The sequence below is a fragment of the Podarcis vaucheri genome (genome assembly GCF_965113315.1).
Source record: "Podarcis vaucheri genome assembly, chromosome: 5".
Taxonomy (NCBI): Eukaryota; Metazoa; Chordata; class Lepidosauria; order Squamata; family Lacertidae; genus Podarcis; species Podarcis vaucheri.
The window spans coordinates 25,596,601-25,624,404 of NC_138763.1; the positions used below are offsets into that span (position 1 = coordinate 25,596,601).

General features: G+C 43.3%; 1 protein-coding gene and 1 long non-coding RNA gene across 2 annotated transcripts; one reads left to right on the plus strand and one right to left on the minus strand.

Annotated features, from left to right (window-relative positions):
- The first annotated feature begins 1,783 nt into the window (after positions 1-1,783).
- On the plus strand, positions 1,784-4,487 carry LOC309533738. Its single transcript, XR_014220441.1, has 2 exons — positions 1,784-2,700; positions 4,022-4,487. It is a non-coding gene; the product is annotated as an uncharacterized lncRNA (long non-coding RNA).
- Positions 4,488-4,557: 70 nt separating this feature from the next.
- SELENOT (selenoprotein T) lies at positions 4,558-15,644 on the minus strand. Its single transcript, XM_082225300.1, has 6 exons — positions 15,406-15,644; positions 9,237-9,347; positions 8,232-8,358; positions 6,971-7,058; positions 6,067-6,219; positions 4,558-5,472 (listed from the first exon to the last, which is right to left on the minus strand). The coding sequence occupies exons 1-5, from the start codon at positions 15,540-15,542 to the stop codon at positions 6,095-6,097; spliced, it is 588 nt and encodes a 195-aa protein (XP_082081426.1). The 5' UTR covers positions 15,543-15,644; the 3' UTR covers positions 4,558-5,472; positions 6,067-6,094.
- Positions 15,645-27,804: the final 12,160 nt, after the last annotated feature.

Consider the following 27,804-nt stretch of genomic DNA (forward strand, 5'->3'; position numbering starts at 1 on the left):
TGTTAAGAAGGGTAGGAACCAGCAGCTATTAACTTTGTAGCAGGTTAATGCCTGGGAGTGGAAGGCTTGACATGAATGTGGACAGGAGGCAGCCTGGGAGGAACCCAGCTGCATGTAGCAAAATAAAAGTATGAAGGAGAGGCTAAAGGACCACAACCACCAGTCAGTCTCTGGCTCAAATGCAACTCGTCCCTGGTTTTAGGAGTCTTCTCTTGAACACCCCCTACTCAGTGCCGGATTTACGTATAAGCTATAGCTTAGGACTCTCTTGGGGGCCCCAAACAAATTTAAAGGGGAAAAAACCTGGATGTACATTTCCAAATGGTGATGTATGGAAGTGAGAGCTGGACCATAAAGAAGGCTGATCGCCAAAGAATTGATGCTTTTGAATTATGGTGCTGGAGGAGACTGTTGAGAGTCCCATGGACTGCAAGAAGATCAAACCTATCCATTCTCAAGGAAATTAGCTCACTGGGCTCACTGGAAGGACAGATCCCGAAGCTGAGGCTCCAATACTTTGGCCACCTCATGAGAAGAGAAGACTCCCTGGAAAAGACTCTGATGTTGGGAAAGATGGAGGGCACAAGGAGAAGGGGACGACAGAGGACAAGATGGTTGGATAGTGTTCTCGAAGCTACCAGCATGAGTTTGACCAAACTGCGGGAGGCAGTGGAAGACAGGAGTGCCTGGCGTGCTCTGGTCCATGGGGTCACGAAGAGTCGGACACGACTAAACAACATTTCCAAAATATAAGGTAAGTTCAGCAATTACTTTGATAATTTACCTATTTTGTTATGTGCAAATGGCTTTAGATACCCATTAGGTCCATAAATTACCATATAGCATATATTTAACACAAAAAACAGCGACATTACCTTCAGGAGCTTAGGGCCTCATCAAACCTAAATCTGGCTCTCCCCCTACATGAGTGTTAACTTCCAAGTTGATTAAAATTCTGGTTCATTCTCAGAGTAACTACCTCATTGACTAGTACATCAATAAGTCCTCATCTCTGTTTCACCCCAGATTTCCAAGTGGGGCAACAGTGGGCTCACTGCATGGCCAGAAGCTACAAGACACAAACTTCCTAAGTGGCAAGAGATGCTGCACATTGTGCTTTTTACACAGCCCTGTTGCAATGCCATGAAGCTAGTTTTAAAACCATGCACTCTCAAAGCAGGAAGGTTCAAAAATAGTGTTGATGTTCTGTACGGCTACAGTTTATGGAAATTAACAACCCAGCAACACACCTGAGCAACCACAAACACAGGTGCACTCTGCTTGCTTGATACTAAAACTGTTTGTTCACATGGAGGTACATTATTCATGGGAAAAGAAAATCCTTCCTTCACAAGATACATTCAGGGTGAGGGGAGGAATATACTGAATGCTGAGAGTTGGGGTGCATTTCACTGGTTATTCAAAAGGCTCAGGAGCTGATCAGATTTGTCAGTAACATTTGATGGTCTGTAATTTACAACTCAAGCTGTGTTAAAGCCAACATGCACATGTAACTCATATCCATCAAGTATCTGTTTAACTCAGATACATACTGAAAACTTCAAAGAAAAATCACGTCACAAGATACTCAAATTAGAAACAAAACAGGTGAACGAGCATTAAAAGCTCGTATTAAAGTTAGCTACATATGGATGAAAATTGCAGGCATTTTAGTTACTGCCTACTGACTAGCTTTTCCTGTGCTAACTCACTAGACCAACAGTGATAAAATAAAATAAATAATAATAATAAAATAAAATAAAATAATAATAATAATAATAATAATAATAATTTACTTGTACCCCGCCCATCTGGCTGGGTTTCCCCAACCACTCTGGGCGGCTTCCAACAAAGATTAAAAATACATTAAAATCTCAGACATTAAAAACTTCCCTAAACATAACCCTAAACTTCCCTAAAAATATACAGCTTTTCCAACATCATAGTGGCATAAAACCACTTACTTAGATGAAAATGCAATACACTACAGAATAAATTTACTGCAGTTCCTGTTAAAAAGTACAATGTCTGCTACAGGAGACGAATCCCTTATTTGACTACTCCTGCACAGGTTTCCTGCATGTGGAGACTTCTTACTCATTCTGATTATTGTTGCCCAAGTTCCACCTTTCAGTTAGTGCGTCACAATAATGATTGTTTATTTGCATATGCTTGCCAAATGCTGAGGAAAAGATGCTGTACATCAAATGTTTTCTCGTGAGCATCAACATTTTATGAATTTCAGACTTGCATATAGTGCTAGCAGAAAATCTACTTGCAGAAAACATTTTAGGTGTTTCTTTTTAAAATGAAACCCATGACTTTTCTACAATTTGGCTACAACAGACACAAGAAACTAATTTTTTAAAAAATACGTTAGAAAAACTGAGCTCCCCTCTGCATTTACCTGGGGTCCCTAGTCTGGCTATGGAGGGGGAAAACCACTGTTCATTTGTGTATGTATGCCTGTAATTCAAGGCTTCAAAATGTTACCTTGTTTCAGTTTAATTCTTCACAGCTATATCATTAAACATGTGATATAGAAACACAGTATGTGTGTGTCACAAATTACAATCTATTTTTGTTTTGCTCGTTCTAATTTTTTTACCCAGAATTCAGGTCTAAACAAAAGGATGAGTTATGTTTCCGCCACCTCCAGCTGCTTCCAAGTAAGTTACTGTGTTAGAACTGAGAATGCATGTCTCCTCTAGAGGGAGCTTGCTAAATTGTTGCTGCAGCATAATTGAGACCCAACATCTGTGAGATTAAGACTGTGGGAACAGTCTTTTCTGACCTTGAACAAAGATGAGCTGGGAGAAAGACTGGGTGCTTGCTTTATGCAAGACAAATGCTTTGCTGGAACAGATGCATGAGAAGATGGACTTGATGAATGAGAAAATGGATTTGACTGTTGTGGTTAATAACATTGATATAGAAATCATCCAAGAACCAACCTATCAATCTGTACTGACTGGGCAAGTGCAGATGACAATGGAGGAGGATGCGGCTGCACCTCAAATAGTACAAATGGAGAGGCCCAAGGCCCTACAGGAGCATAAACTGCTGTTATTGAAGATTGAAGCTGGAGTGGGCCAAGGGGAATCTGGAGATGAGGAGGTTCCTAGCTTTGGAGAGACCTTGAAATTAGATTTTAAATACATTTTGGATTATATCGAGGACTGTGGGGAGTGGGACTGTGGGGAATGGGTGAGCTGGATGAAGGGTGATGGAGACAATTTTGGGCTGGAATCCCCCAGAGACCTACTCCTCAATGAGAAAGGAAAGAAACTAAGACAGAGACCAACAAAAGACAAGGAAAGAGGCAAGCACAAACAAGATGAAGAATTGCAGAAGGGACATGGAAGAGATTTAAGGGCTTTGTACATAAGGCTTCCAGGTTGATGGACTAGACAATAAGGGCTGACATGACCCGAGACCAGGAAGAAGAGACGCTGGATCATGATTGGAAGAGAATTTATAATGGAATTTTTTTTGTTTTGGAATTAGCTAATGAATATTAGGGGAAATGTGGGAATGAAACCACGACTCTAGCAGAAATGATATCAGGAGCTATGTATATTTGAAAACTAAGATTTAAGTTTTAAGGTACTTAGGGGTAAGATAAGGTTTAATAAATTAAGGTAATCTGAATAACAGAATATGGGGAAAGATGGTAAGGATTTGTTGAGTTAATTATTAGGTTAAATTGTTAAGATAAATTTTATAACAAAAATTGAGAAAGATGGAAAGAATTTGCTGAAATAATTACTAAACTAGAACACAAAAACGGAGGTGTGAGGAGGTCAATGAAACAAGCAAATGGAAATTATGGATATGCAATTTGGGATTTGTGGTTTTTTTCTTTTTTTTACTTTCTTTTGCTGTATTGTAGTATTTTGTGCTTTTCTCTCTTTTTATTGTTTTTTTTGTATTGCATTGTTTTTTATTTTCTCTTTTTCTTGTAATTCTGAAATTATCAATAATTATTTTTTTTTTAAAAAAAATAGAACTGAGAGTGCAGTTTTGGTCACAGCACACTCTCACAAATGGAGGCAAAAGGTAGGTGGTTCCCCCCCACCCAATTCTCCTTGCAATCACAGAAAAGCGCCATTGGTTGCTGTATAAGGAATTTGCAAAATACACTTGAGCTTGTGGAATCCTCTGGTGGTTTACAATCCCTTCTGTAAATAGAACAGCTGCACTGGATCCAACCAAACAGTCTTTTCTGCACGGCTTAAATATAAATAGTTGTGGTTTCTCATAGACTTCCAACACATTCTTCCAGCTCAGTAATTAGAATGTTTAATTTCCTTTCTATCTAAGAAGCCAGAGGAGAGGGAAATGGCTGTTACTAGGCTAAAAGTATTCTATCACAGGCAATGTATTTGGTACTTTCCAAACCCAAGTCTCTAACTGTAACTTGATGTGTTGTGAATTGCAGAAGTTGAAGTTTCAAACAAGAAAGCCTCCGTAAACATTAAACATTGTCTTGTGTTTTTCTTCTTCTTCTTCAAGCACAGTTGCCAGACAGACAAATTCATAAAATGATTCAAGGTCTTTCACACAGTAGATGAAATTTCTTTATTTAAATTAGTTTGCTTAGCTCATATTTAGGACAGAATAAAGGCCAAGCTATTTGATCATTTAGAGTGGCCCAGAAACAGACTTCAAAATTGCTGAGGGAATTCAAACAGCACTTGGTCTTCTTTGAAGTCATGACACTTAGGTACTTACTCTGCATATAGTTTTGTTTCTATAATTTATTATACAATGCACCATTCACTCAGCAATATACTCTGAAAATATACAAAACTTACATAACCAAATCTGCAATGTTTGACAGCCACCAATTTTTATCCAGACCAGTTTAAAGGATAACCAGTACTCCTAAGAGATCAATTTTAACTACAAATGGAACATAAATTTCACGCACAGTAGATCAGACAACTTTTCCAATGAAAAAAAATAAGGTTATTAAAGCATTTTGTCATCTTCTTAGAAATGAAAATAAAAGTGTTGGATCTAGGCTATGGGTTGTATCCAACATTGGTCATACTTGGAGCAGACCCAGTAAATAATGAACTGTTCTGTTAATTTCAGTGGGTCTAGTTCAAGTAGAACTTAGCTGGTGTAGCCCTAAGTTAGATGCACTTAAACTACATTGATTTCAATTGGAACTAAGTGCAATTAACTATGGATCCAACCCAAACATTGTTATCGGTTAATGTCTGCATTGTCTAGCTCTAGAGTGGTTGAATTAACTTTTTAAAAAACAACTATATAGTATTATTGCACTCCTTGAATGTGCAGTACTTTGAAATATACCAGCACTGAAAGGGGTCTTGCATTAAGATATTCAGGAACAACATGAAAACGAGGAGAGCATCCAGTCTGTACCAACAAGTATTCTGTCTTCAGTACAGGCCGTCATTTATTTCGTTCATGTTGTCTTTTGAAAGCGTCGCTTAATGTCTGAAAAACATAGCAAAAACATAGCAGGTTGTGCTACAAAAATAGATCAAATAACTATACCCAAAGCCATTCTATATCCAATGTCGCCATGGAAAACATACTATACTCCGTTAGAACAACAACACACTAGAAGCTCGGCAAACAGAAATAATGAATTTATATTCAATATACATGCCACCAGGCTACTACTACATGAGACAACAAGTGTAGAATATATCTAGCAAATGAAAGAGCTAACACTGACAGTCACCAAGTTCCAGAAGTTCCATGTTAAGCCTATGTTGAATATGTGTATGAAACATTAACTGCATGAAAGTTAGTGGCGATATTTTTTTGCTAGCCTGCAAAGAGGCCAATAGTCTATTTTTCCAGAGGAAGAGAAGCTCCTTCCTCCACAGCCAGCACAGAAAAACAACAGTCTGGAAAACAGGGATGGAATTATCCGTCCCTGGTCCACCAGCCCACTTACTTGCCTGCATAAAATCCCTTGCCAGCCAAAAGCTATCAGGCGAGTGATTAAATACAAGGATTATTTATTACCATTTTATCTTGCAAATCAAATACCTAGCTGAGTAATCTTCAAAGCAAACTTACAAGAAGTTTTCAGTACTGATGGATGGGGCTATGATCTATGGTGTGGCATTTGCTCCATGTGCACGTTGAGTTTCATTTCATTATCGAGGATTTGAACAAGTTGTTGCATGGAAGGAAGATGCCCAGACTGTAGCTTAGACCACACTGGAACATCTAAATAAGTAGTGTAGGAGGTAAAGAACATGATTAGCATATTAAACTACTTATTGTACAGTGTAGGAACTGCAAGTTGCTGCTCTTATTTTATGCTTGCCAGGATACCCAGAGAAAAACAACTGATACAAGCTTTTGAATACAGTATAGGTTCACTCTTACTCCCGTCTTCATTCCACAAATACCAGTTTCTCGCCAATGTACATGCAATGAAGTATTACCAAGCTTCTGAAGAAACTAGATTAAAAATAGATATACTTCTGTTTACAAGGCTTGCATGAAGAATTTGTATGCAAAGTTCTTTCTTGACAAACAAATTACCGTATTTTTTGCACCATAACACTCACTTTTTTCCTCCTAGAAAGTAAGGGGAAATGTCTGTGCGTGTTATGGAGGAAATGCCTACGGGTGGCATGCCTACGGATTTTCCTCCTCTAAAAACTACGTGCGTGTTATGGTCGGGTGTGTGTTATAGAGTGAAAAATACAGTACTCTGTCAATGTTCAATCAACTTACACTGGAGAGGTCTTTTAAATGGCACATTACTTCAGAACTGTTAATACTATAGCTTTAGTTATTTGTGAAAGTTTAGGGATCACTCACACTAGTCACAATTTTGACATAGGGTCATCTCAAATAGACCCTTTATTTCGGTCTTCTGAACCAAATGCAGCTGGTAGCTTCATAAATACAATTAACACAAAACCCCTCTTAAGCTAACGAGAATACACAAAAGCTGTCCAGAACTCACCATTTAAAGTTATTTCAAATGCACCTGTTGACATACAAATGTTCTCAGTCATGCTGCTCAGGAAGAAAACCATCATACAAGCATAGACCTAAAAATTAAACACATTAATCTAAAGGCTAGTCTTTAAATGATGCAACATATTTATCAGTTCAGCTCTATATTCAGCTGATACTAATATTTGGTGAAAGTAATCTCCTTTCTTTGTGACTCTAAATTAAAATTTGTTCATTTTCCTTCCCTGTCTTGAATTCAGAGGGTTCATTTATAACACTTAAGTAAGATAAATACCAAGTGATAACCAGTATGACACACTGATTGCTAGAATAAAATCAGGATGGTTATTATTTCTAAAATAAAACCCCTTTTTATAAAGCAAGTAAGCAAATACACATATGCTCTACATAAGTTGTCTTACTACTATTCTGTTTCAAACCCTAGAGGCATCGTTCCCTTTACTCCAGAATGTTAAATGTGCTTTTGGCGCTATACCCAAAGGATAAAATGATGCAATCTTCAGCAACAGGGCATAAAAAGATCTCATAGTGAAAGATTTATGTTTCAGCTCATATAAGATTGCAGCTTCTTGTACATGGATTAATTATCCAAGATCATGTGGTTATACATTTAACCCATTACTTCATAAGTTTAGTTATTTTTCAGAATTTCTAATACTAAAGATACTACTAAGACAAGAATCCTTGCCTCATCTGAAAAGTAGTGCTGCTGTTTTCTGCTCTTCTAGGTCTTCTGCACCAGCCACCAAAGAATAAACCATAACTAATGGTGACATATTCTTATTTGCAGCTCAAAAAGCTGATTATAACCAGTAGAAAATTATTTTTTCCAGCCCTCTTAAAGACATACAATCGTACCTTGGAAGTCGAATGGAATTCATTCCAGAGGTCTGTTCAACTTCCAAAACTGAACTGAAGCTTCTGATTGGCTGCAGGAAGCTCCTGCAGCCAATCAGAAGCTGCAGAAGCCCCGTCAGATGTTCAGGTTCCAAAAGAACGTTCGCAAACCAGAACAATCAATTCCAGGTTTGCAGCGTTCGGGAGCCAAAACATACAAGTTCCAGGGCGTTCAACAACCAAGGTACAAATGGGGGGGGGAGAGGTTGTGTGTGTTCTGAAGCAATTTCTCCTTCAAGCTATTATCAAAGTGCATGTTTGTGGGAGCATTTGGTTGTGTGAACACCAGGAAATCAATCTCCACTCCATGAAAAAAGTGATGTTGTAAGAGGAAAAAGTAGTCTCTTTACCTTATTTTCTTGGCCCCACTGCCAGACGCTTGGAGTTTGCATGCCAAAGAAAGCAAAAGGATCCTTGCCAACAATAATGAAGCCTATTAACACTAGTTTGAAGACTGACAGGAAAGATGCTATATGTCTGGGAGAAAAAAGAGATGTTAGTCGCTAAAGGCTATTCCTAAACTTATCAAAAACGACAAAGATTATGCCATACCCAGCTGCATGTCACTATTCCAGTAACTTTAGTGATATTTCATCTTATCAATATTACGTATTTGAAAACGTTGCATTTAAAATGCAAGACTACATGTAACTCCCCACGTGCGTTCAACTTGTGCATGGTGCTGGGAAAGAAATAATTCAATTTAAACTGCAAAAAGGTGTGGAAAGAGCAGGGAAACAGCAGTCCCATGAGCCTTTGAACTGCCCTTTGAGGCCTGCGGACAGTTGGAATTTGGATAGCAGCAAAAGAATCTGACCCACAGCCAAGCACCTTGGGGTACCAGTCTACCCAACTTGTCATTGTTTCCACATCATTCTGCAGTGATGAGGAAGACTGAGAGCCACTACTGCCACCATTCATGCCAGTCTGGTAAGTGGTGCTGGTTTTTCAAGGGTTTCCAGAGGCTTAAAGGGGTGTTTACAGGCTTTTCAGATGCGTGTTCCCCACTATATGTGATTTCAAGTACACATGCAGTACCCAAGAGCATAAGCTCCCTTGTAACTGGGGAGTCGTCTGTATTCGAATCAATTCTGGGCTGAGATCTTAGTTCTTCAGGTTGTCATAATGCAAAAAACTCACCACTTCTTTATGCTCTCTCTTCTGCATCATCATTGGTGTAAACATTCTAACCACACCAAAAGCAATCTATCATTACTAGTTTGGAAGTGAGGGTTGATTAGTTTAGCTAGCCTCATGAAACTGAACTCGTGCCATAGGTACCAAATTAGATAAATAAGAGGAATAATAGGTCTAAACTCATGTCTCTGTCATATTTTAATTCATAATAAACTTACCTATAAAGAGGCTGAGGGAGATAATTTTCCCCTTCAATGCGGATGTCTGGGTACCGCTGGCTAATAACCTGCATGTACTCCTCAAACACCCGTCTGTATCCTCAGGAAACACTGAACAGAAATATTTTATTATAATTAGTTGGTGTGTAGTTAAGCATAAACATAAAGATTATTTATTTGTAGGTAATCAATTGGAATTAGCATGCTTCCAGATTTCCCTAAAAACAATTTACTCCCTCAACTTCACCATCCTCATCTGCCCAAATGTTTCTTCGTCTCCATCACAACTCCCACCGACTTTTCCCCTTCTGAACAGTGGTGACACCTCTCTCCCCCCCCCTTTAAAGTCTTTCCTCAAAATCTACATTTTAATGCACTGCAAATTACTTTGAACACAATTCTGTAAATGTAAAAGTATCATGTAAATTAATATTTAATCTAGTCTTTTATGTGGCATTTTGAATTACCCCTCAAATAACCAACTTTGAAATGCAGGCAACTGCATTTTTACACATTAAGCTCTAAACATGGTCTATTTTAAACAGTAAGTTCCCTAAGGAATAAGGCCTGTTTAGTTTTACCTATAGTTTGGTATGGTGCTACGTACACTGATGTATAAACACTTTCACAGGTAGCTTTTGGGACATTTTATCCCAAGAATAAAAGCCTGCTTCAAGTCCATCTCTGTCAGTGCTAGAAATTAGCCAAGTGCATTTTGCGACTAGCATGGGTTCAATTGCAGCCAGGTGGAGATCTCTAGGTGCCAGGTTGTAGACTAGGGAAGGCAAAATGTCACTTAAAGAAGGATCTGAAATATTTTCCTTGAAGCTTGGATTTGTTTTATTCTGGATTGTTTTATTTGATATTTTAATGTGTTATAAACTGCTTTGAGATTTGTTCTTTAAAATATAAAGTGGTACAGAAATGAAATAAATAATAATAATAATAATAATACCATAAAAGGTGCCTAGATATCCCATTGTGGCAAGTGCAACCTAGGTTTAAGGTGCCATTTGTAGATTAGATTATGTATCTGAGTTTCTAACACTGATCTCAGTGTGTGTGTTCCATTTCCCATACCTCTGGTTCTGGGGAATCAACTAAATATTTTATCTAAAGTCATGCAATAGCTAGATCTTAAATTTTAAAGTAAGTCATCTGAAGACCACTAGAGGATGCTATGGGTTTGATTATTAAGCAGTAAATACATGCAAGTTATTGTGCTCATTAGGAAGCAAACATTAACACAAGAGATAGAAACGAAGGCAAGAGCCTTCAGTATGATATGAAAATATTAACCAAGCCAGCTAGAAGGCGAAATCCGAACTGTATGAGAGCTTCCAAAACATGTCTGTAGGTAATAATTAATTCCAATGCTGAAACTTAATGAGTCAACGGTTTGTTTTCCTTGAAAGTATTCGCAAAAAACAATGAGAAAATGGAATACAGCCGAGAACTCTCCAAGAAGAAAATGACAGAAAATTAAAACACACTTTCTCCTCATGTCACAATACCACCTGGAAACTTGATTGTTGTATCAAAACTCTTTACGTTTTTGGTGTTCCCACTACAGCTCTGGGTATTATCTCTTCTATTCCACATCATACATTTCTAAAGAGCCCAAGGACTTTAGTAATTGACTTCTCTTGTGTAGCTCACTGTACAGCTATGCCTTAGTAAAAACTATTACATTAAGCAATCACTACAAAAATCACTAGTAATGGCCCTCTAAAGAAAACTGGTTTTTTAAATTAAAGATTTCTTAATTTACAAAAAGATTTGCATTGTCTCTTTTTTCAAGTTGTCCTTTCTGCATCTCAGTATCATTTGTTGTGAGACGTTAGTGTTGCATGCAATATTAGGTTGAGAAGAAAAGAGGGGTGGAGATAGAGGGGGTTTGTGAGGTGATGCTTCTATTCTTCTTTTGAGTGTATATGTGGGGTTTTGTGTCAGCGTCACTTGTATAGGCTCTTACTATTCGCTTGTTATATTTCCTTGGTGATGAGAGATGTTGGGGTGGCCTAGGGTGTGGTTGATTGTTTTTGGTTGGCTGTAGTGAGATTTGTTTATGTGCGTGAGGATGTGGATTTTTGGATCAGGTTAGCCATATTGATTTGTAGGCTATCAGTGGACTCTTGCTGTTGTCTTGTTGAGCTATGTATGTGATAAAGGAGAACCATACTGAGGTGAAGGCATCTTCTTCTATTTGTCCCTGTGTCAGTTTCAGCTGATTGGTTAGTTTTTCTAGTAAGGCTGTTTCCCGTATTATTTGATAGCACTGGACCATGTTTACTCCTGAATGCTCTCTCCAGTGTCTGGCTGAGGCTTCTGGCTGCTGAGAGTAGGTGGGTTATGAGCTCTTTATAATGTTAGTGGGCATTATTATCTTGGAAGATGTTCAGTAGGGCCAGTTCTGGGGTGACTTCTAATACTTGCTTAGTTATTTTGAGCATTTCTTGTATGACTGATGTCCAGAAGAGTTGGATTTTGGGGCATTCCCATCACATGTGAAGGTATGTGCCCATGGAGGTGCAGCCTCTCCAGCATTTTGGTGGTGTTAGGTACAATCTGAGTTTCAGGGTGAGTTTTTTTCTTTTAACCAACATTGATTTAAAGGGAAGTTTAGACCACATTCTAGTCCATTGTGTGGGGTTAACCTCATAGCCTATGTCATCCTCTCATTGTTTATTGCCTACGTTGAGGGGGTTTGTGGGATTTTGGAGCAGTGTTTAGTATATTGTGGATTCCATCCCCTTGCCGTGTCCATTTGTTGTTAGGAGGAGGTTTTTAAGAAAACTGTTTTGAAGCAAACTAGTCTCTAAAATGTTTCGAACACTAGCACAAATAATCCACAATTTCCTTCCAGGAAATTTATACATAATGGTGATCAGGTCATAGGGATACTGTACACCAGAAGAACAAAATTTCCAGATGATGTTTATGATTCTAGCCTTGAGTTTCCTTTACTTGCCTCCCAGTTTGATTCTCTTCTGAGTTTTATTTTGAGAGCCACAGTTTTGAGAGCCTCATGGTTTTCCTCTTCAAAGACAAGGGAGATTTGTTTTAGGTTTGTTTGTTATTTTAAAGAAAAGGAAAACTGGGATTTTCACATTTATAACAGGGCTTCTTGATTTAAAAAAAAAGCTAAAAAGCTACTGAGGAACATACACAATTCACAAATATTACTCAAAACATTCAGTAATAGAACTGGGAACCTAGAAGACTAATGTGAAATGTTTTTTAAATGACTCTGCTTTTCTTTCCCTTTGGTCCCAACTGTGGTGCGTTGCTATGCTGATGTAACACTGCTAACACAAGGAGTAACAATGCCTGAAAAAAATTGCAATAAATAGATGGTGAAACTTTAAAAATGAAGAATGTTTCCAACACAAGAATGAACAATGCTGAAGCTGTTAAAGAAAGCCTGAGGAAAGAACACGTTACAGAAAGAAAACTGGATTGCTAGATATGGGCAAGATATGCTGAAAAACTGCTTGAAATTCAGAATTCTAACCATTACTCCATTAAATAGTTATTTTTAGAGGAAAGTACTAACATTTTAGGCCCACACTTTAATTGACTTTCCTATTTTTGCTAATTCCAAATCCATTATTCATACTCAGACTGAAGTCTCATATCCAAACAGCAGTTTGCATATAAATATATTATTAGCAACTTTGTTAATACTGTAAAATGTTGTTTGTGACTTGTCTAAGTTTTACAACTTTAGCTACAAAAAGCCTTACTGAAACCCATCACTAACTACAAATTGCTGTTTAGAAGTTCCTTTATATAAAACATTGTGCAATTCTAAGCATGTTTGCTCAGATACGAGCCTCAGCAACTTAGTTGGTCTTTAAGGTGCTACTGGAAGGAATTTTTTTTATTTTCATTAGGACAGTCTTTTATACAGTATAAGCTTACTCTGGATTGGAACCCAAAGCATCGACCCAATGTACACAGATCTAGGACTTCAGTTCAATGAACATGGTGGGACTGACTTTTGGGTAAACATGACAGCATTTGTGTTGCATGTATTTGGCTTTCATCAATATAAATACAAAAGTACAGACTATTCCCCTTAATGGATCACAAACCTTATGACAGACCTGAGTATCCAAAGGAAAAGAACACGGTTTAGAGAAGTACCATTTGGCAGCTCCCCTTTTACAGGTCAACACATTATGTATACCTTTAGGTCCTAAACAAGAATGAAGGTTCCTTTCATGTTATAAACTGCTTCCCTCAGTATAGAATCCTCACACATACTGGAGTGTGGACAAATCATGTCCTCCCGGCGTTAGAAACTCAGATATAGAAGCTAGGCACCAAACAGCTCCTTAAACCAGGGTTACAGTCGCCAAAACATTGTGGGGCAAGACGGCTCTAAAGTCTTATTTTTCAATGATGGACTGACTATGATTGATTCTCAGTTAAACATCTAGCTAGTTCAGATGACAACCTTGAGTTGGGTTAAGAGCTTTGAGAACTTAAAGAAGAAAACCAACTTGATCCAGGGACAGTCCACACATACAGTGGTGCCCCGCAAGGCGAATGCCTCGCAAGGCGAAAGGGTTTTTCGGTTTTGCGTTGCTTCGCTAGACGAATTTCCCTATGGGCTTGCTTCGCAAGACGAAAACGTCTTGCGCTTTTTTTTTAAAGCCGCTTGAAGAGGCGCAGTTGCGACGGAATGTGCTTCGCAAGACGAAAAACATTGCAAAAGGAAAAGACTCGCGGAACGAATTATTTTCGTCTTGCGAGGCACCACTGTATATCGTCCTATTCCAACCTCTTTTTCTTAATGGTCGACTGCTCCTGCTCAGGCTGCACAGAAAAAGCATTTTGGTTCCAGAAATTCATTCCTATCGCACAGATAAAATATAACTGATAGAATTCTACAGGATGGGGTATTAATATATGAAAACAGACCAAATCCAATGATCCCAAGGCATGCACTTCTAGATGGTAGAGGTGTCAGGTGCCATCCTGGTGCCTAGGCCTCTTCCTTCGGTTGCAAGTGATAGAAAAGCCACCTGGCTAATTTCAAACTCTGCCTCACCTGCAGCATCCAAGTGCCTATACGGCCCCCTCGACTTCTTGCACCACCGCACCGTTTCTGAAAGCCCTTACATAAACACCTTTTTTATCACCAGGCACCCCCAACTCCCCCCCCCCCCAGTCCACATAGTCCCACCAATCCGCCCTGCTACTCACACCACTTCTCATCCTCAAATCCCAACCTAATTGCCAACACCAACATGGCCTCAATCTATTAATTGCTCAGGGCCTCCTTGTCTTTCCCCATCCTATTGAACACCTATCCACCTCAAGCCCTATATTTCACCATATATATATTCAAGGTGAGCTCGGCACAGCACCGAAAGGACAGCATTGCCCAACCCTCCCTCCTCTCATTCCAGCTTCATGCCTCCTGCCTATCAGAAAGCCAACATTATCGTAGCAACCCTAATGTCTTCCATCAAGGGCCACAGTATCCTAAGCCAGTCGTCTTCTACTGGTGGGCCATGGCCTGATCCGAGGTGGGCCAAAACAGCTGCACTAGCGCCATACAGATATTTGGGGTGGATGTGTGTTGGGGGGGGGGAGAGATGATAAGAAGAAATGGGATCCCCAGATGCATGTTTATTTGAGGTTAAAGGTGGGTCTAAAGGCTAAAGGGATTGAAATCAGGGGCGGGGGGGGGGAGAGATAGATAAGAACCGCCCTGAGACCTCCGGATATAGGGGGTATAGGGCGGTATATAAATTTAATAAATAGTAATAAGAGGCAGAGACGATTCCTGCCCTGGGAAAACAACTCTTATCTAAATTCCGACGTAGCCTGCCCTCTACTTTCCCCGAGGCCTTAAGGGGAAAGACCTGCCGCCCTTCGCCCCCCAACACCTCCCCAGGGGCCCCCTAATTTTCTCTCTCCCCCCCCCCACCCCAGACGCCCCGCGTTGTCAGCCTTTCCCTTCGCCCCCTCCTAGCTCGCCCTTCGCCTCCCTTCCCTTTCCGGCCTCCGCAGGGCGAGGCTTCGGCGGGGAAGGGAGGCCAGAGGGACGGAGCGCGGTCGGCTGTGGGCTTCGCCCTCCCACCCCCGACGGAGGAAGGTCTGAGGAGGAGATGGAGCAGCAGAAGCAGGCCTCCCCCCCCCCCGCCGGGCTCACCAGATCTGGAACTTGAGCAGCGGTCCCGTCGCGTAGGCCATGCGCAGCTTCTTCCCGGGCGGCAACCCGTCCGGCTGAGCGCCAGAGCCGCCCAGCCCCGCCGCCAGCAGGAACAGCAACGCCAGCGCCGGCCTCATCTCGTCGTCGTCTTCTTCTCCTCCTCCGCGCGACCACGGCCGGCTTTATAAACGCTCCTCGCTCCGTTTCCCTCTACCCCCCCTCCCACCTCCGCACGCACACCGACTCGCGCTCTGCCGCTAGCGGGCGAGGGTCACGTGAGAGAGGGCGCCCGCAGCGCGCCTGCGCCAGCTTCCACCTATCCCCGGCCGCGGAAAGAATGGCGCCCACCCCCACCCCCCACCAGTCGACGAGTTTGCCTCACGGGTGTTGTACATACGGGCTACTCGCGCCCGGCTGAACAGCAGGGGGGCTTCCGTTGCTCTGCCAAAATGGGACACTAACCATCCCCAGAGTGGCTTACGTGCGGCATTAAAAGCAGTTGAAACAAAGCTGTCTCTCCCTACAGGCTTACATTCTAATAAAATCATCATCATCAGTGGGTTTGTTTTTTTTTTAAATGTTTAGGGGTATTCTTATTTTCCTACTCATATTGAAATACTTTCTCTCAATGAGGCCAAACTTAGATTCACAAAATGTTTAGGGGTATGCGTCCCCTCAGAAAAAAGCACTGATAATAATAAAGCAAGCTTTATTCAGGGTGCTTAGGGTCATAAAATTTTGGAGTTGTTGGCAAGGGACCTTGCGGGTCATCTAGTCCAACCCCCTGCAATGTGGGAATCTCCACTAAAGCATCCATGACAGATGGCCATCCAACCTCTACTTAAAAACCGAGTCCACAATCTCCTGAGGGAGACCGTTCCACTGTCAAATAGCTCTTACCACCATAAAGTTTTTCCTGGTGTTTAGTCGGAAGCTCCTTTCTTGTAACTTGAAGTCATTGCTTCGAGTCCTAGCCTCCAGAGCAGGAGTAAACAAGCTTGCTCCCTCTTCCATGCGACAGCCCTTTAGATATTGGAACATGGCTATCCTATCTCCTCTCAATCTCCTTTTTTGCAAGCTAAACATACTCAGCTTCTTCAACCAGTCCTCATAATACGTTGTTTCCAGTCTCTTGAACACCTTGTTCACCCACCTCTGCACACGTTCCAGCTTGTCAATATTATTAAGTTGTGAGTTGACATAGCAGCCGGCACAGCGATTTCTTCAAGTAGCTCTTTTATTCTGGTAAGCTGGAAATAAACTGACTGCGAACAGCTCAGCCGGCCTGTATTTATAGTCAGCCGGCTGTCAACATTGTAACCATAACAGCTCAGAGTTCCCGCCTAAAATAACGGACGCGGACCTGAGTGAAAACTATCTACAGACCTGAGTGAAAACTATATACAATATCCCCCTGTTGGCCCAGGGTGAAAACTACACTACATAACACCCCTCCCCACCGAGATAAGGCGTTAGTTACAATCGTAATGGTTTCCTTATATACAGCACTACGCGTAATGGTTCAATTAGGCACAAAAGCATATCAGTTACATTTCCCCTACTTAGACCAACAGTGATACCTGTCCAACAACATAGTCCTTTAAATAAGTTGGGCACTTGGAAACTCTGCCAGACCGCCGGGGACTGGAAGCCAAGTCCGGAGGGCCACACAGTTCTCGCTGAGGCTGTGGTGCGACCCTAGGTGGCGTTGGAACCAACTCCCCTGGATCCGCTGCTGTGGGTGGAGCCTCCGCAAGTGGAGTGGTCTGAGTCTGTTCTGAAACGGCTTGGTTCGGCTCCACGCTGGCAGTTTGCGAGGGAGGTGTAGGTGGGGCCTCGCCATCTGTACGTGTCTCTTCTGGAGCCGCAACCGCAGTTGGGGGCACCTCGGTAGTGTCCCCGTCCCCAACCCTGCGCCTAAGCTGGTCTATGTGCCGTCGCCACAAGCGTCCGTCTTCGAGTGCCACCTGGTATGAGCGAGGTCCAGTGACTCCCACTACTGTGGCTGGCACCCAAGGAATGTCCCCCACATAGTTCCGGGCAAAGACCTGGTTTCCTGGGACAAATGACCGTGGTGCGTTGGCACAGCCTGGGGGTTCAGCCACGGCAAAGTCTGGGTGTAGCCGGTCGAGCGGTGACCTGAGGCGGCGGCCCATAAGCAGTTCAGCAGGGCTCCTCCCTGTGGCCGCATGAGGGGTGATGTGTTGCATGAACAAGTATTCGGCGACCCGCTCATGCCAGTCTCCCCGGTCCAGGCGCACCAGTGCCTCTTTTGTCGAGCGCACCATTCTTTCTGCTTGCCCGTTGCTGGATGGATGAAAAGGTGCCGTTAGGGCATGGCGGATGCCCAGTCCCAAAAGATACCGCTCAAACGTGCCTGACGTGAACTGCGGTCCGTTGTCAGAGACCAGGACATCAGGACACCCATGCGTTGCAAACAGGCCTCGCAGCACCCGGATGACAGCTTCGGTAGTGGTGGAGGGCATCAGGGCGACCTCCAGCCATTTGGAATAGGCGTCCACCACTACCATAAAGGTCCGGCCGTGAAAGGGGCCAGCCAGATCGATGTGCACCCTCGACCAGGGTGTCTTTGGCGTCTCCCAGGTGTGACCCTTAGCTGCCGGTGGTGCAGGCCTCGACTCTTGGCACGCTTGGCAGGCGGACACCCAGGCAGTGATGGCATCGTCCATATTAGGCCACCAGACGTAACACCGAGCCAACGCCTTCATTTTGACAAATCCCGGGTGGCCAACGTGCAGAGCCTTCAGGACGCGCTGACGGAGTCCCTGGGGAATCACGACGCGGTCTCCCCACAGCAGACAGCCGCGATGAGCTGAGAGTTCATGTTGTCTGGTTGCGAAGGGCTGGAACTCCGATGCAAAAGGCCCTTGTGGCCACCCCCTCCACACCCAGTTGAGCACCCGGCTGATGGTGCGATCCTGGGCAGACGCGGAGGCCACAGTGGCAGCCGATACAGGCGCCGTCGGAAGATCCTCAATCAGAAGGAGCGATGAAGCTGGAGCCGGGTCTTCCACAAATGCTGGAAGAGGGCAACGGCTGAGGGCGTCGGCATGGCCCATCGATTTCCCCGGGCGATGGATGAGCTGGTAGTGGTAGGCAGCCAGGAAAACAGTCCATCGCAGCATGCGTGGTGAGAGGACCGGTGGAGTTGGACGATCACCGGCGAGGAGGCCCAGGAGTGGCTTGTGGTCAGTGATGAGGTCAAAAGTCCTGCCATAGAGGTATTCATGGAACCTCTTCACTCCAGCCACAAGTGCCAATGCCTCCTTGTCGAGCTGGCTGTAATTCCGTTCCGTCGGAGATAGTGTCCTGGAAAAGTAGGCGAGCGGTGCTTCCCTTCCATCTGGAAAACGGTGACTAAGGACAGCACCGATGCCAAAAGGTGAGGCGTCGCAGGCAAGGACCAGTGGCCTGGATTCACTGTACTGTACCAGCACACTGTCTGAAGAAAGGAGAGCCTTGACCGCGTTGAAGGCCGCCGTCTCCCGATGACCCCAGGCCCAAGGCGTCTTAGTGCTAAGGAGTCGGTGAAGAGGCTCAGCCACTGTGGCTTTGTGGGGCAGGAACATGTTATAAAAGTTCAGCAGCCCCAGGAATGCCTGCAACTCCGTTTTGTTTTTTGGGGTGGGGGCCTGCTGGATAGCGCGGATCTTGGATGTGGTTGGATGAAGGCCGGAGGCATCGATAAGATAGCCCAGGAACTCTACCTGTGAAACGGCAATCTGGCACTTCTCCCTCTTTACCTTGAGCCCGGCCTCCTGGAACCTGGTCAGCACGGCACAGAGGCGCTCGAACAGCTGCTGGTGTGAGTCTGCAGACACCAAGACGTCATCAAAATATGGTACCACGCCCGGAAGCCCTTGCAGGAGACGCTCCATAAGGCTTTGGAAGATGCCAGGAGCCACACTCACCCCGAACTGCAACCGGCGGCAACAGAATGCCCCCCGGTGGGTGACGATCGTCTGGGCCTCAGCAGTGGCATCATCGACAGGCAGTTGTTGATAGGCTTGGGCAAGGTCCAGCTTAGCGAAGATCTTACCCTCACCCAGGGAATGCAGCAGGTGGTGGACAACAGGAACCGGATAAGCGTGCTGCTGAAGTGCCTTGTTAATCGTGCACTTGTAGTCAGCGCAGATTCTCACCGACCCATCTGGCTTGACAGGCGTGACGATGGGGGTTTCCCACTTTGCGTGGTCAACCGGCTCCAAAACTCCTTGGGCGATCAGTTTGTCCAGTTGTTCGTCCACCTTAGCCTTGAGAGCAAAGGGAACCCGGCGTGGTTTTAGCTTGATGGGGGCGACTTGTGGATCAAGGCTAAAGGAGATGGGCGTACCTGTATATTGCCCCAAGGTGCCGTCAAAAACCTCGGCAAAGTCTTTGACCAGACCCTCAGTCTCTGCGTTAGAGATGCAGTTGATGCCGGTGATTTCCAGGCCGAGGGCATCAAACCAGTCTAGCCCTAGGAGGCTTGGCCGCTGACCTTCGACCACCACCAACCGGAGCAGGCCCGAAAAATCCTTGAAGGCGATCTGGAACCGGCCAACGCCTACCACGGGAATGTCGTTTCCCTGGTAGTCTCTCAGGTGTACGCGGTGAGAGTGAGTTGCCTTTTGGACACTCTGGGTACCAGTCTTTTGAGGGTGCTCCATGACACGATGGACAGGGCAGACCCGGTGTCGATCTCCATGTCACATGGAGCTCCTTCAATGAGCACCGTGACGTTCAGCTTGCGTCGCGTCGACGAGTCGGTTTGGCCAATCGTGGTTCCAGACGGGCAGCGGCAGTTGGTGAGAGCGAAACAACTTTCCTTGGCAGACTGGCGTGAAGACTTGGACTTGTGAGTCGATGAAGGGGGGGTGTCAGACGGAGCCGATCGGCAGACCTTAGCGATGTGGCCCCTTCTGGAACACTTCCTACAGATGGCGTCTCTGAATCGACACTTGGCACGGGAATGGTTGCCTCCGCAGCCAGCACATTCCGGTTGGCCCTTGGAGTTCTGCTGGAACTTCCTGCGCTCCCGCTTTGTCTGGTGCACATCATCTTCTTCACTGGAGGATGCCTCATCACTGCTGGCCTCTTCATGATGCACCGGAACTGGCTCCCTAGCAAGACGCGGGCTGCTGGACTTGCGGATCTCCTGAGCGGAGCGTTCAGCAGCTTCTGAGGCCACAGCCTCCTCAATGGCTTTCTGTAGCGTGAGGTCTGGCTTGGCTAGGAGACGCCGTTGCAGATGGATGTCCCGGACCCCGCAGACGATTCGATCCATCAGGGCATCGTCTAAGTCTCGGAACTCACAGTGCATTGCAGCCTGCCGCAGGGCGGTGGTGTAGTTGTTGATTGACTCCCCCTCTGCCTGGTTCCGGTGGTAGAACGCATGGCGGGCAGCAATCTTGGACGGCTTTGGTGCGTAGTGGCTGCGGAGCTTCTCTTGGATCGTGTCCCATGGTGTTTCCTGGACTGCTTCAGGCGCAACCAATGCTCGGGCCGTCTCAAACACCTCAGGCCCACAGAGGCTGAGGAATAGGCCCCGCTTCCGATCCTTTGATACTGCTGTCAGCTCGTTGGCTTGGAGGTAGCAGTCGAACCGAGCGAGGTAGGAGTCCCATGATTCAGATGCTGGCGCAAACGGCGGTAGAGGCACAAGTGAAGCCATGATTCCGATGCCGGCGTGAAAGGCGATGGATGGAACACAGTGCTCCAGCCAGAACAGTCAGCTCTGAATTGGTTCTGCCCAGTGATTTCGCTCAGTGATTTCGCTCAGTGATTTCGCTCTGTGATTCAGCTCAGTTCAGAGGCTGGCCGCATCTGGCTGTGCTCTGATGTCCATCCATCCCATCCTCGTCGCCAGTATTAAGTTGTGAGTTGACATAGCAGCCGGCACAGCGATTTCTTCAAGTAGCTCTTTTATTCTGGTAAGCTGGAAATAAACTGACTGCGAACAGCTCAGCCGGCCTGTATTTATAGTCAGCCGGCTGTCAACATTGTAACCATAACAGCTCAGAGTTCCCGCCTAAAATAACGGACGCGGACCTGAGTGAAAACTATCTACAGACCTGAGTGAAAACTATATACAATATCCCCCTGTTGGCCCAGGGTGAAAACTACACTACATAACAAATATCCTTTCTAAATTGTGCTGCCCAGAACTGGACACAGTGTTCCAGGTATGGTCTGACCAAGGCAGAACAGAGCAGGAATATTACTTCCCCTGATTGGGACACTATACTTCTGGAACAGCATTGGCTTTTTTTTTATTATTCTGTCATGAGAAGAGAAGACTCCCTGGAAAAGACCCTGATGTTGGGAAAGATGGAGGGTGCAAGGAGAAGGGGATGACAGAGGACGAGATGGTTGGACAGTGTTCTCGAAGCTACCAGCCTGAGTTTGACCAAGCTGCTGGAGGCAGTGGAAGACAGGAGTGCCTGGCGTGCTCTGGTCCATGGGGTCACAAAGAGTTGGACTCGACTAAACGACTAAACAACAACAATACACTGCTGACTCATGTTAAAGCTTGTGGTCTACTAAGGCCCCAAGATCCTTTTCACGTGGACTATTGGTAAGCCAGATGTCCCCCATCTTATATTTGTGTAGCTGGTTCTTCCTTCAAGTGCGGAACCTAACATTTGTGTGTATTGAAATTCATTTTGTTGGTTTGATCTGAAGTCAGTGCAGAATGCTGCAGCGTGATTCCTGACAGGTCTGAGCTCTTGCCAGAGATCAGCACTGGTTGCTATTAGTATACAAAGGCCTTAATAACCTGGGAGCAGTTTACCTACGAGGTCACCTTATCCCCCACATGTGCATACCCAACCACTTCAATTGGCGGAATTTGACACTACCTGGAGGTGGTTGGAGGGTTGATGGAGGCTAATGGATTGAGGTTGAATCCTGACAAGACAGAAGTACTGTTCTTGGGGGACAGGGGGCGGGCTGGTGTGGAGTACTCCCTGATCCTGAATGGGGTAACTGTGCCCCTGAAGGACCAGGTGCGCAGCCTGGGAGTCATTTTGGACTCACAGCTGTCCATGGAGGCACAGGTTTATTCTGTGTCCAGGGCAGCTGTTTACCAGCTCCATCTGGTACGCAGGCTGAGACCCTACGTGCCCGCAGACTGTCTTGCCAGAGTGGTGCATGCTCTGGTTATCTCCCGCTTGGACTACTACAATGCACTCTACGTGGGGCTACCTTTGAAGGTGACTCGAAAACTGCAATTAATTCAGAATGCGGCAGCTAGACTGGTGACTGGGAGCGGCCGCCGAGACCACATAACACTGGTCCTGAGAGATCTTCATTGGCTCCCAGTACGTTTCCGAGCACAATTCAAAGTGTTGGTGCTGACCTTTAAAGCCCTAAATGGCCTCAGTCCTGTATACCTGAAGGAGCGTCTCCACCCCCATCATCCAGCCCGGACACTGAGATCCAGCACTGAGGGCCTTCTGGTGGTTCCCTCGCTGCAAGAAGTGAGGTTACAGGGAACCAGGCAGAGGGCCTTCTCGGTAGTGGCACCCGCCCTGTGGAACGCCCCCCTAGCAGATGTCAAGGCAATAAACAACTATTTTACTTTTATTTTTTTTATTTTTTTACTTTTTTTTTTTTTTAGAAAATTTTATTAGTAGAAATTACATAGTTTACATTATGTTACAAATATATTCATATCAAAAAATCCATCAGAAAGTCAAAGAATAAAAAAGCAAAAAGCAAAAAGGGAAAATACAAAAAAGAAAAAGAAAAAAGAAAAGAAAAGAACAAATAAAAAGAGGAAAAAAAACAAAAGACACCTATACAGTTACAAATAACAGAACTTCCGTCCATCTCGGTCTTGGAGTTACCAAATCTTATATTACTTCTACAGTATTCATAAAACAGTTATACATCGATGAATTTAACTATCGTCTACTGATAAATTATTTATTCCCTGGGTATTTTCAAAATAAGTCAAAAATTTGTTCCATTCGTCTTTGTATTTACTTGTGTTATTTTGTCTTATTTTTTGTGTTAATCTCGCTAGTTCAATATATTGATATAATTTCAATTGCCACTCTCCCACCGTAGGTAAATCAGAAGTTTTCCATTTTTGTGCTATTTGGATCCTCGCCGCAGCCAGGGCATATTGGAAAAAAGTTTGGTCTATTTTCTTTATTTCTTTACCAATCAGCCCTAAGAGAAACAACTCTGGAGTTTTAGGGAGGTTATATTTCAAAATTTTTTTCATTTCGTCATGAATTTGCTTCCAGAATTCTTTTATTACATCACAGGTCCACCATATGTGAAAGAAGGTCCCAACCTTGTCTCTACATCTCCAGCAGGTGTTATCGACCAATTTATACATTTTTCCCAGCTTTGCTGGGGTCAGGTACCAGCGGTACACCATTTTCTCTAAATTTTCCCGTAGGGTTACACAAGCTGTAAATTTTACACCTTTCGTCCAGAGTGTTTGCCATTTATTATAATCTATGTTATGACCGAGGTCTTTCTCCCATTTTACCATAACCCCCTTCACCTGGTCTTCCTTGGTGTCCCATTCCAATAATTGTTTATACATTTTTGAAAGGAGTTTATCATTACTTTCCAAAATTTCAACCTGAAACCTCGATTTTTTTCCATTCATGCCCAATTTCTTATGCTCACCCCATAGAGCATTAATCTGATGAAAGTGGAGCCATTCTTTTATTTTGTCTTTCAATTCCTCATAAGGTTTCACCCTCCATCCTATTTCTGTCTTTTCCAATAGATCCTCATACGTGCATCTTTCGTCCGCCATATTTATTTTTTTTATTTTAATAATGTTGGTTGGGGAGAGCCACCAGGGGATGCCTTTCTCAATCAGTTTTTTATATCTCCTCCACACTTCCAATAATGGGCCTCTAATTATATGATTAGAGAATCCTCTATGGACCTCCCCTTTCTCTTGCCATAGGTAGGCATGCCACCCGAATCTGATATTAAAACCCTCCAGATCTAAGAGGTCTGTATTTCTGAGGGTGGCCCACTCCTTTATCCAACAAATACAGGCTGCTTCATAATACAGCCTAATATTCGGGACTGCAAATCCGCACCTTTCTCTTGAATCTGTTAGATATTTCAGCTTTACTCTGGCCCTCTTCCCCTGCCAAATAAACTTGGTCAGGGTTTTTTGCCAGTTCTTAAGGAGGGAGGTGCCTTTAATTATCGGAATGTTTTGAAAGAGGAATAACAGTCTCGGGAGGATGCACATCTTAATAGCAGACATCCTCCCTGTCCATGAAAGTTTTAATCTATGCCAGGTATCTAAATCTTTTTTAATATCCTGCCAGACCTTATTATAGTTGTCCTCAACCAAGTTTATATTTTTAGGTGAGAGCCAGATTCCCAGATATTTTACTTTATTCACAGATTTAATACCAATCTTTTCCTCCAGTTGAATTTTCTCCTGTTCAGTCATATTCTTTGTTAGGATTTTTGTTTTCTTCCTGTTTAATCTGAAACCGGACAGCCTACCAAAATCCTCCAGGAGTTCAACTACTCTACTTGCACTATCCACTGGGTTCTCCACAGACAGAACCAGGTCGTCAGCATAGGCCTTCAATTTAAATTCTTTCTTCCCAATTTTTATCCCCCTCACATTCACTGCCTCCCTTATTCTATTTGCAATTACTTCTAAAACCATTATAAATAACAGGGGGGACAGTGGGCAACCTTGCCTTGTGCCCTTCTTGATCTTAAACGGTTTCGTGAGATTGTCATTTATAATCAGCCTGGCCTGTTGTTCTGAATATATTGCCCTGATACCTTTCATATAAGGACCTTCAATGCCTGCCTTACCCAAACATTGTAATAAGAATTCCCAGGAGACATTATCGAAGGCCTTTTCGGCATCTATGAAGATTAGTGCTGCAGGGACATCTATTCTCATATCTAGGTATTCGATGATGTTTAGTACGTGGCGAACATTTTCCTTCTGGTGTCTGTTTGGGAGGAAGCCCACTTGATCTTTATGTATATATTTCCTTAAAAGCTTCTTAAGTCTGACAGCCATAATGTCGGCAAAGATCTTATAATCGTTGTTAAGCAAAGAGATTGGCCTGTAGTTTTTAATATCTGTTTTTTCTTTCTCTGTTTTTGGAATCAAGGTTATATAAGCCTCCTTCCACGAGGCTGGGATCTTCCCCCCCTGAAAGATGTTATTGATCACATCTTTTAAGACCGGGGCTAGGTGTTCTTCTAATATTTTATAGTATTTTGCGGACAGACCGTCCGGTCCGGGGGCTTTCCCGATCTTCATTCTGCTAATGGCCTCCTTAACCTCATCTACTGTGATCTCCTTATTCAGTTGTATTCTATCCTCTTCTAGTATATATTTCTTTTCATTTTGTTCCAGATAATTTTTAATCTCGGCACTGTTTTCCCCTCTTTTTTCATATAGCTTTTCAAAGAATTGGGTAAACCTATTTTCTATTTCCTCTGGGTCTTCTATGATATTATCCTCCAGTATTATTTTATTTATCACATTTTGTTTCTTTCTTTTTCTTAGCTGCCAGGCCAGTAACTTCCCCATTTTATTTGCCGACTCAAAATAATTTTGTTTTGTAAATTTAATTTTCCACTCTATCTCCTGATTTAATACTGCTGAATATTGAGATTGTAGCACCTTGGCAGCTCGGTTAGCAGCTTCGTCTGTTGGATTATTAATTAATTTTTTCTCGTAGCTCCTCAGTTGGGAGAGAATCTCCTCTTTCCTACGCTCCCTTACCTTTCTCCTGTAATTATTTTGTTGTATTAAGAGACCCCTCAGAACCGCCTTACTGGCGTCCCAGACTACATCTATAGGGGTATCTTTATTCAAGTTTAAATCTAAATATTCTTTTAAAGTACCTTTAATTTTTTTCCTCACCTCTTCTCTATCAAATAGATTCTCACACATCCTCCATCTATATAGTCCCTTCACTCCATTTTTTATTTCCATATCTAGAGCACAATGATCTGATAGTGTCCTGGGATGAATCTCACATTTCTTAACTCTCGTAGAGAGTGTTCTTGTCATCCAGATCTGATCTATTCTGCCCCAGCTCTGATGGGGTTCGGAATAATGAGTAAACTGTTTAGAGGTAGGGTTTTGATGTCTCCAGATGTCAATTAAGTCTAAATTTTCTTCCATGTCATTAAATGATTTCGGCAATTTTCCTCTGTTCAGTTTTCCCCTCTCTGTACTCCTATCCAAGTTCGGCGCTGGGACGCCGTTCATATCCCCCAGCAAAATTAATTTGTGGGTATCCAGTTCTAATAACATACTTTCAAGTTTCACGAAGAATTCTGCTCTGTTTGTATTCGGAGCGTATACCGTCACGACATTAATTTTTCCCCCCCGAAAGTTTAATTGGATCCCTAAAATTCTTCCTTCCTCATCCTTACAGATCAGAGTCGGTTCCCATTTCTCTTTAACGTATATTACTACTCCTCTTTTTTTCCTAACATCAGAATTAATAAAATCTGCTCCTAATTTTTTATTCACCAGGATATGTTTGTGCTTTTTAGCAATATGAGTTTCCTGAAAGCAAATTACATCGTACCTCTTATTTTTCAAAACTTTCTCAATTTTATTCCTTTTAACTTTCTCGTTCAATCCGTTTACATTCCAGGATAAAAATTTCAGTGAGTGTGCTATGATTTACCTTTGTCTGCTTCTAAACCTTTAACCGTATTCACAAACTATAATCTCTCTCTTTTGTTTCCTGAGGGCTCCCCCTCTTCTACCGCCTCCGCTCCCACTGCGGCCTCCTCGCCATCTTCATCTGATTCCACTGCCTCCTCCTCTACACCCCTCTCCTCCTCATATCTATTCCTTATCTCTCCATCCTCTTTTTCCGACCTGTTCCTTAATCTATTCTCTATCTTTCCCAGTTCTTTTTCATATCTTCTCAAAAACTTATCTGCCTCCTGTTTGTCCAACAATCTAAATTTTTTCTCTTTATAAAAGAAGCTAATCCCTTCCGGAAATTCCCAGCGGAATGGAATCTCGTTTCTCTTCAAAGCTGCTACCACTTGTTTATATCCTTCTCTTTTACGAAGTAGCCTGACCGGTATTTCTTTATAAATAATAATAGGCCTTCCGTCAATTCTTAGTCTATTGTTGTAGCTCTTTCTCAAAATTAAATTTTTCATTTCCAAAGAATTAAAGATCACCAGGCAGTCCCCCAAGAATTTGCTCGCTCTCAAATGATTGGGCCTAGTCATTCTATATACATTCTCTACAGTAGCTGCCACCTCTTCTTCCCTTAAATTTAACCAGCTGGAGAGTTCTTTTATCATTTTCCCTCTAATGTCTTCATTTCTTCCCTCTGCTACTCCCCTAAATTTAAGATGGAGCTGTTTTAAACGCATATCAGCCATGGCTAGGTTGTC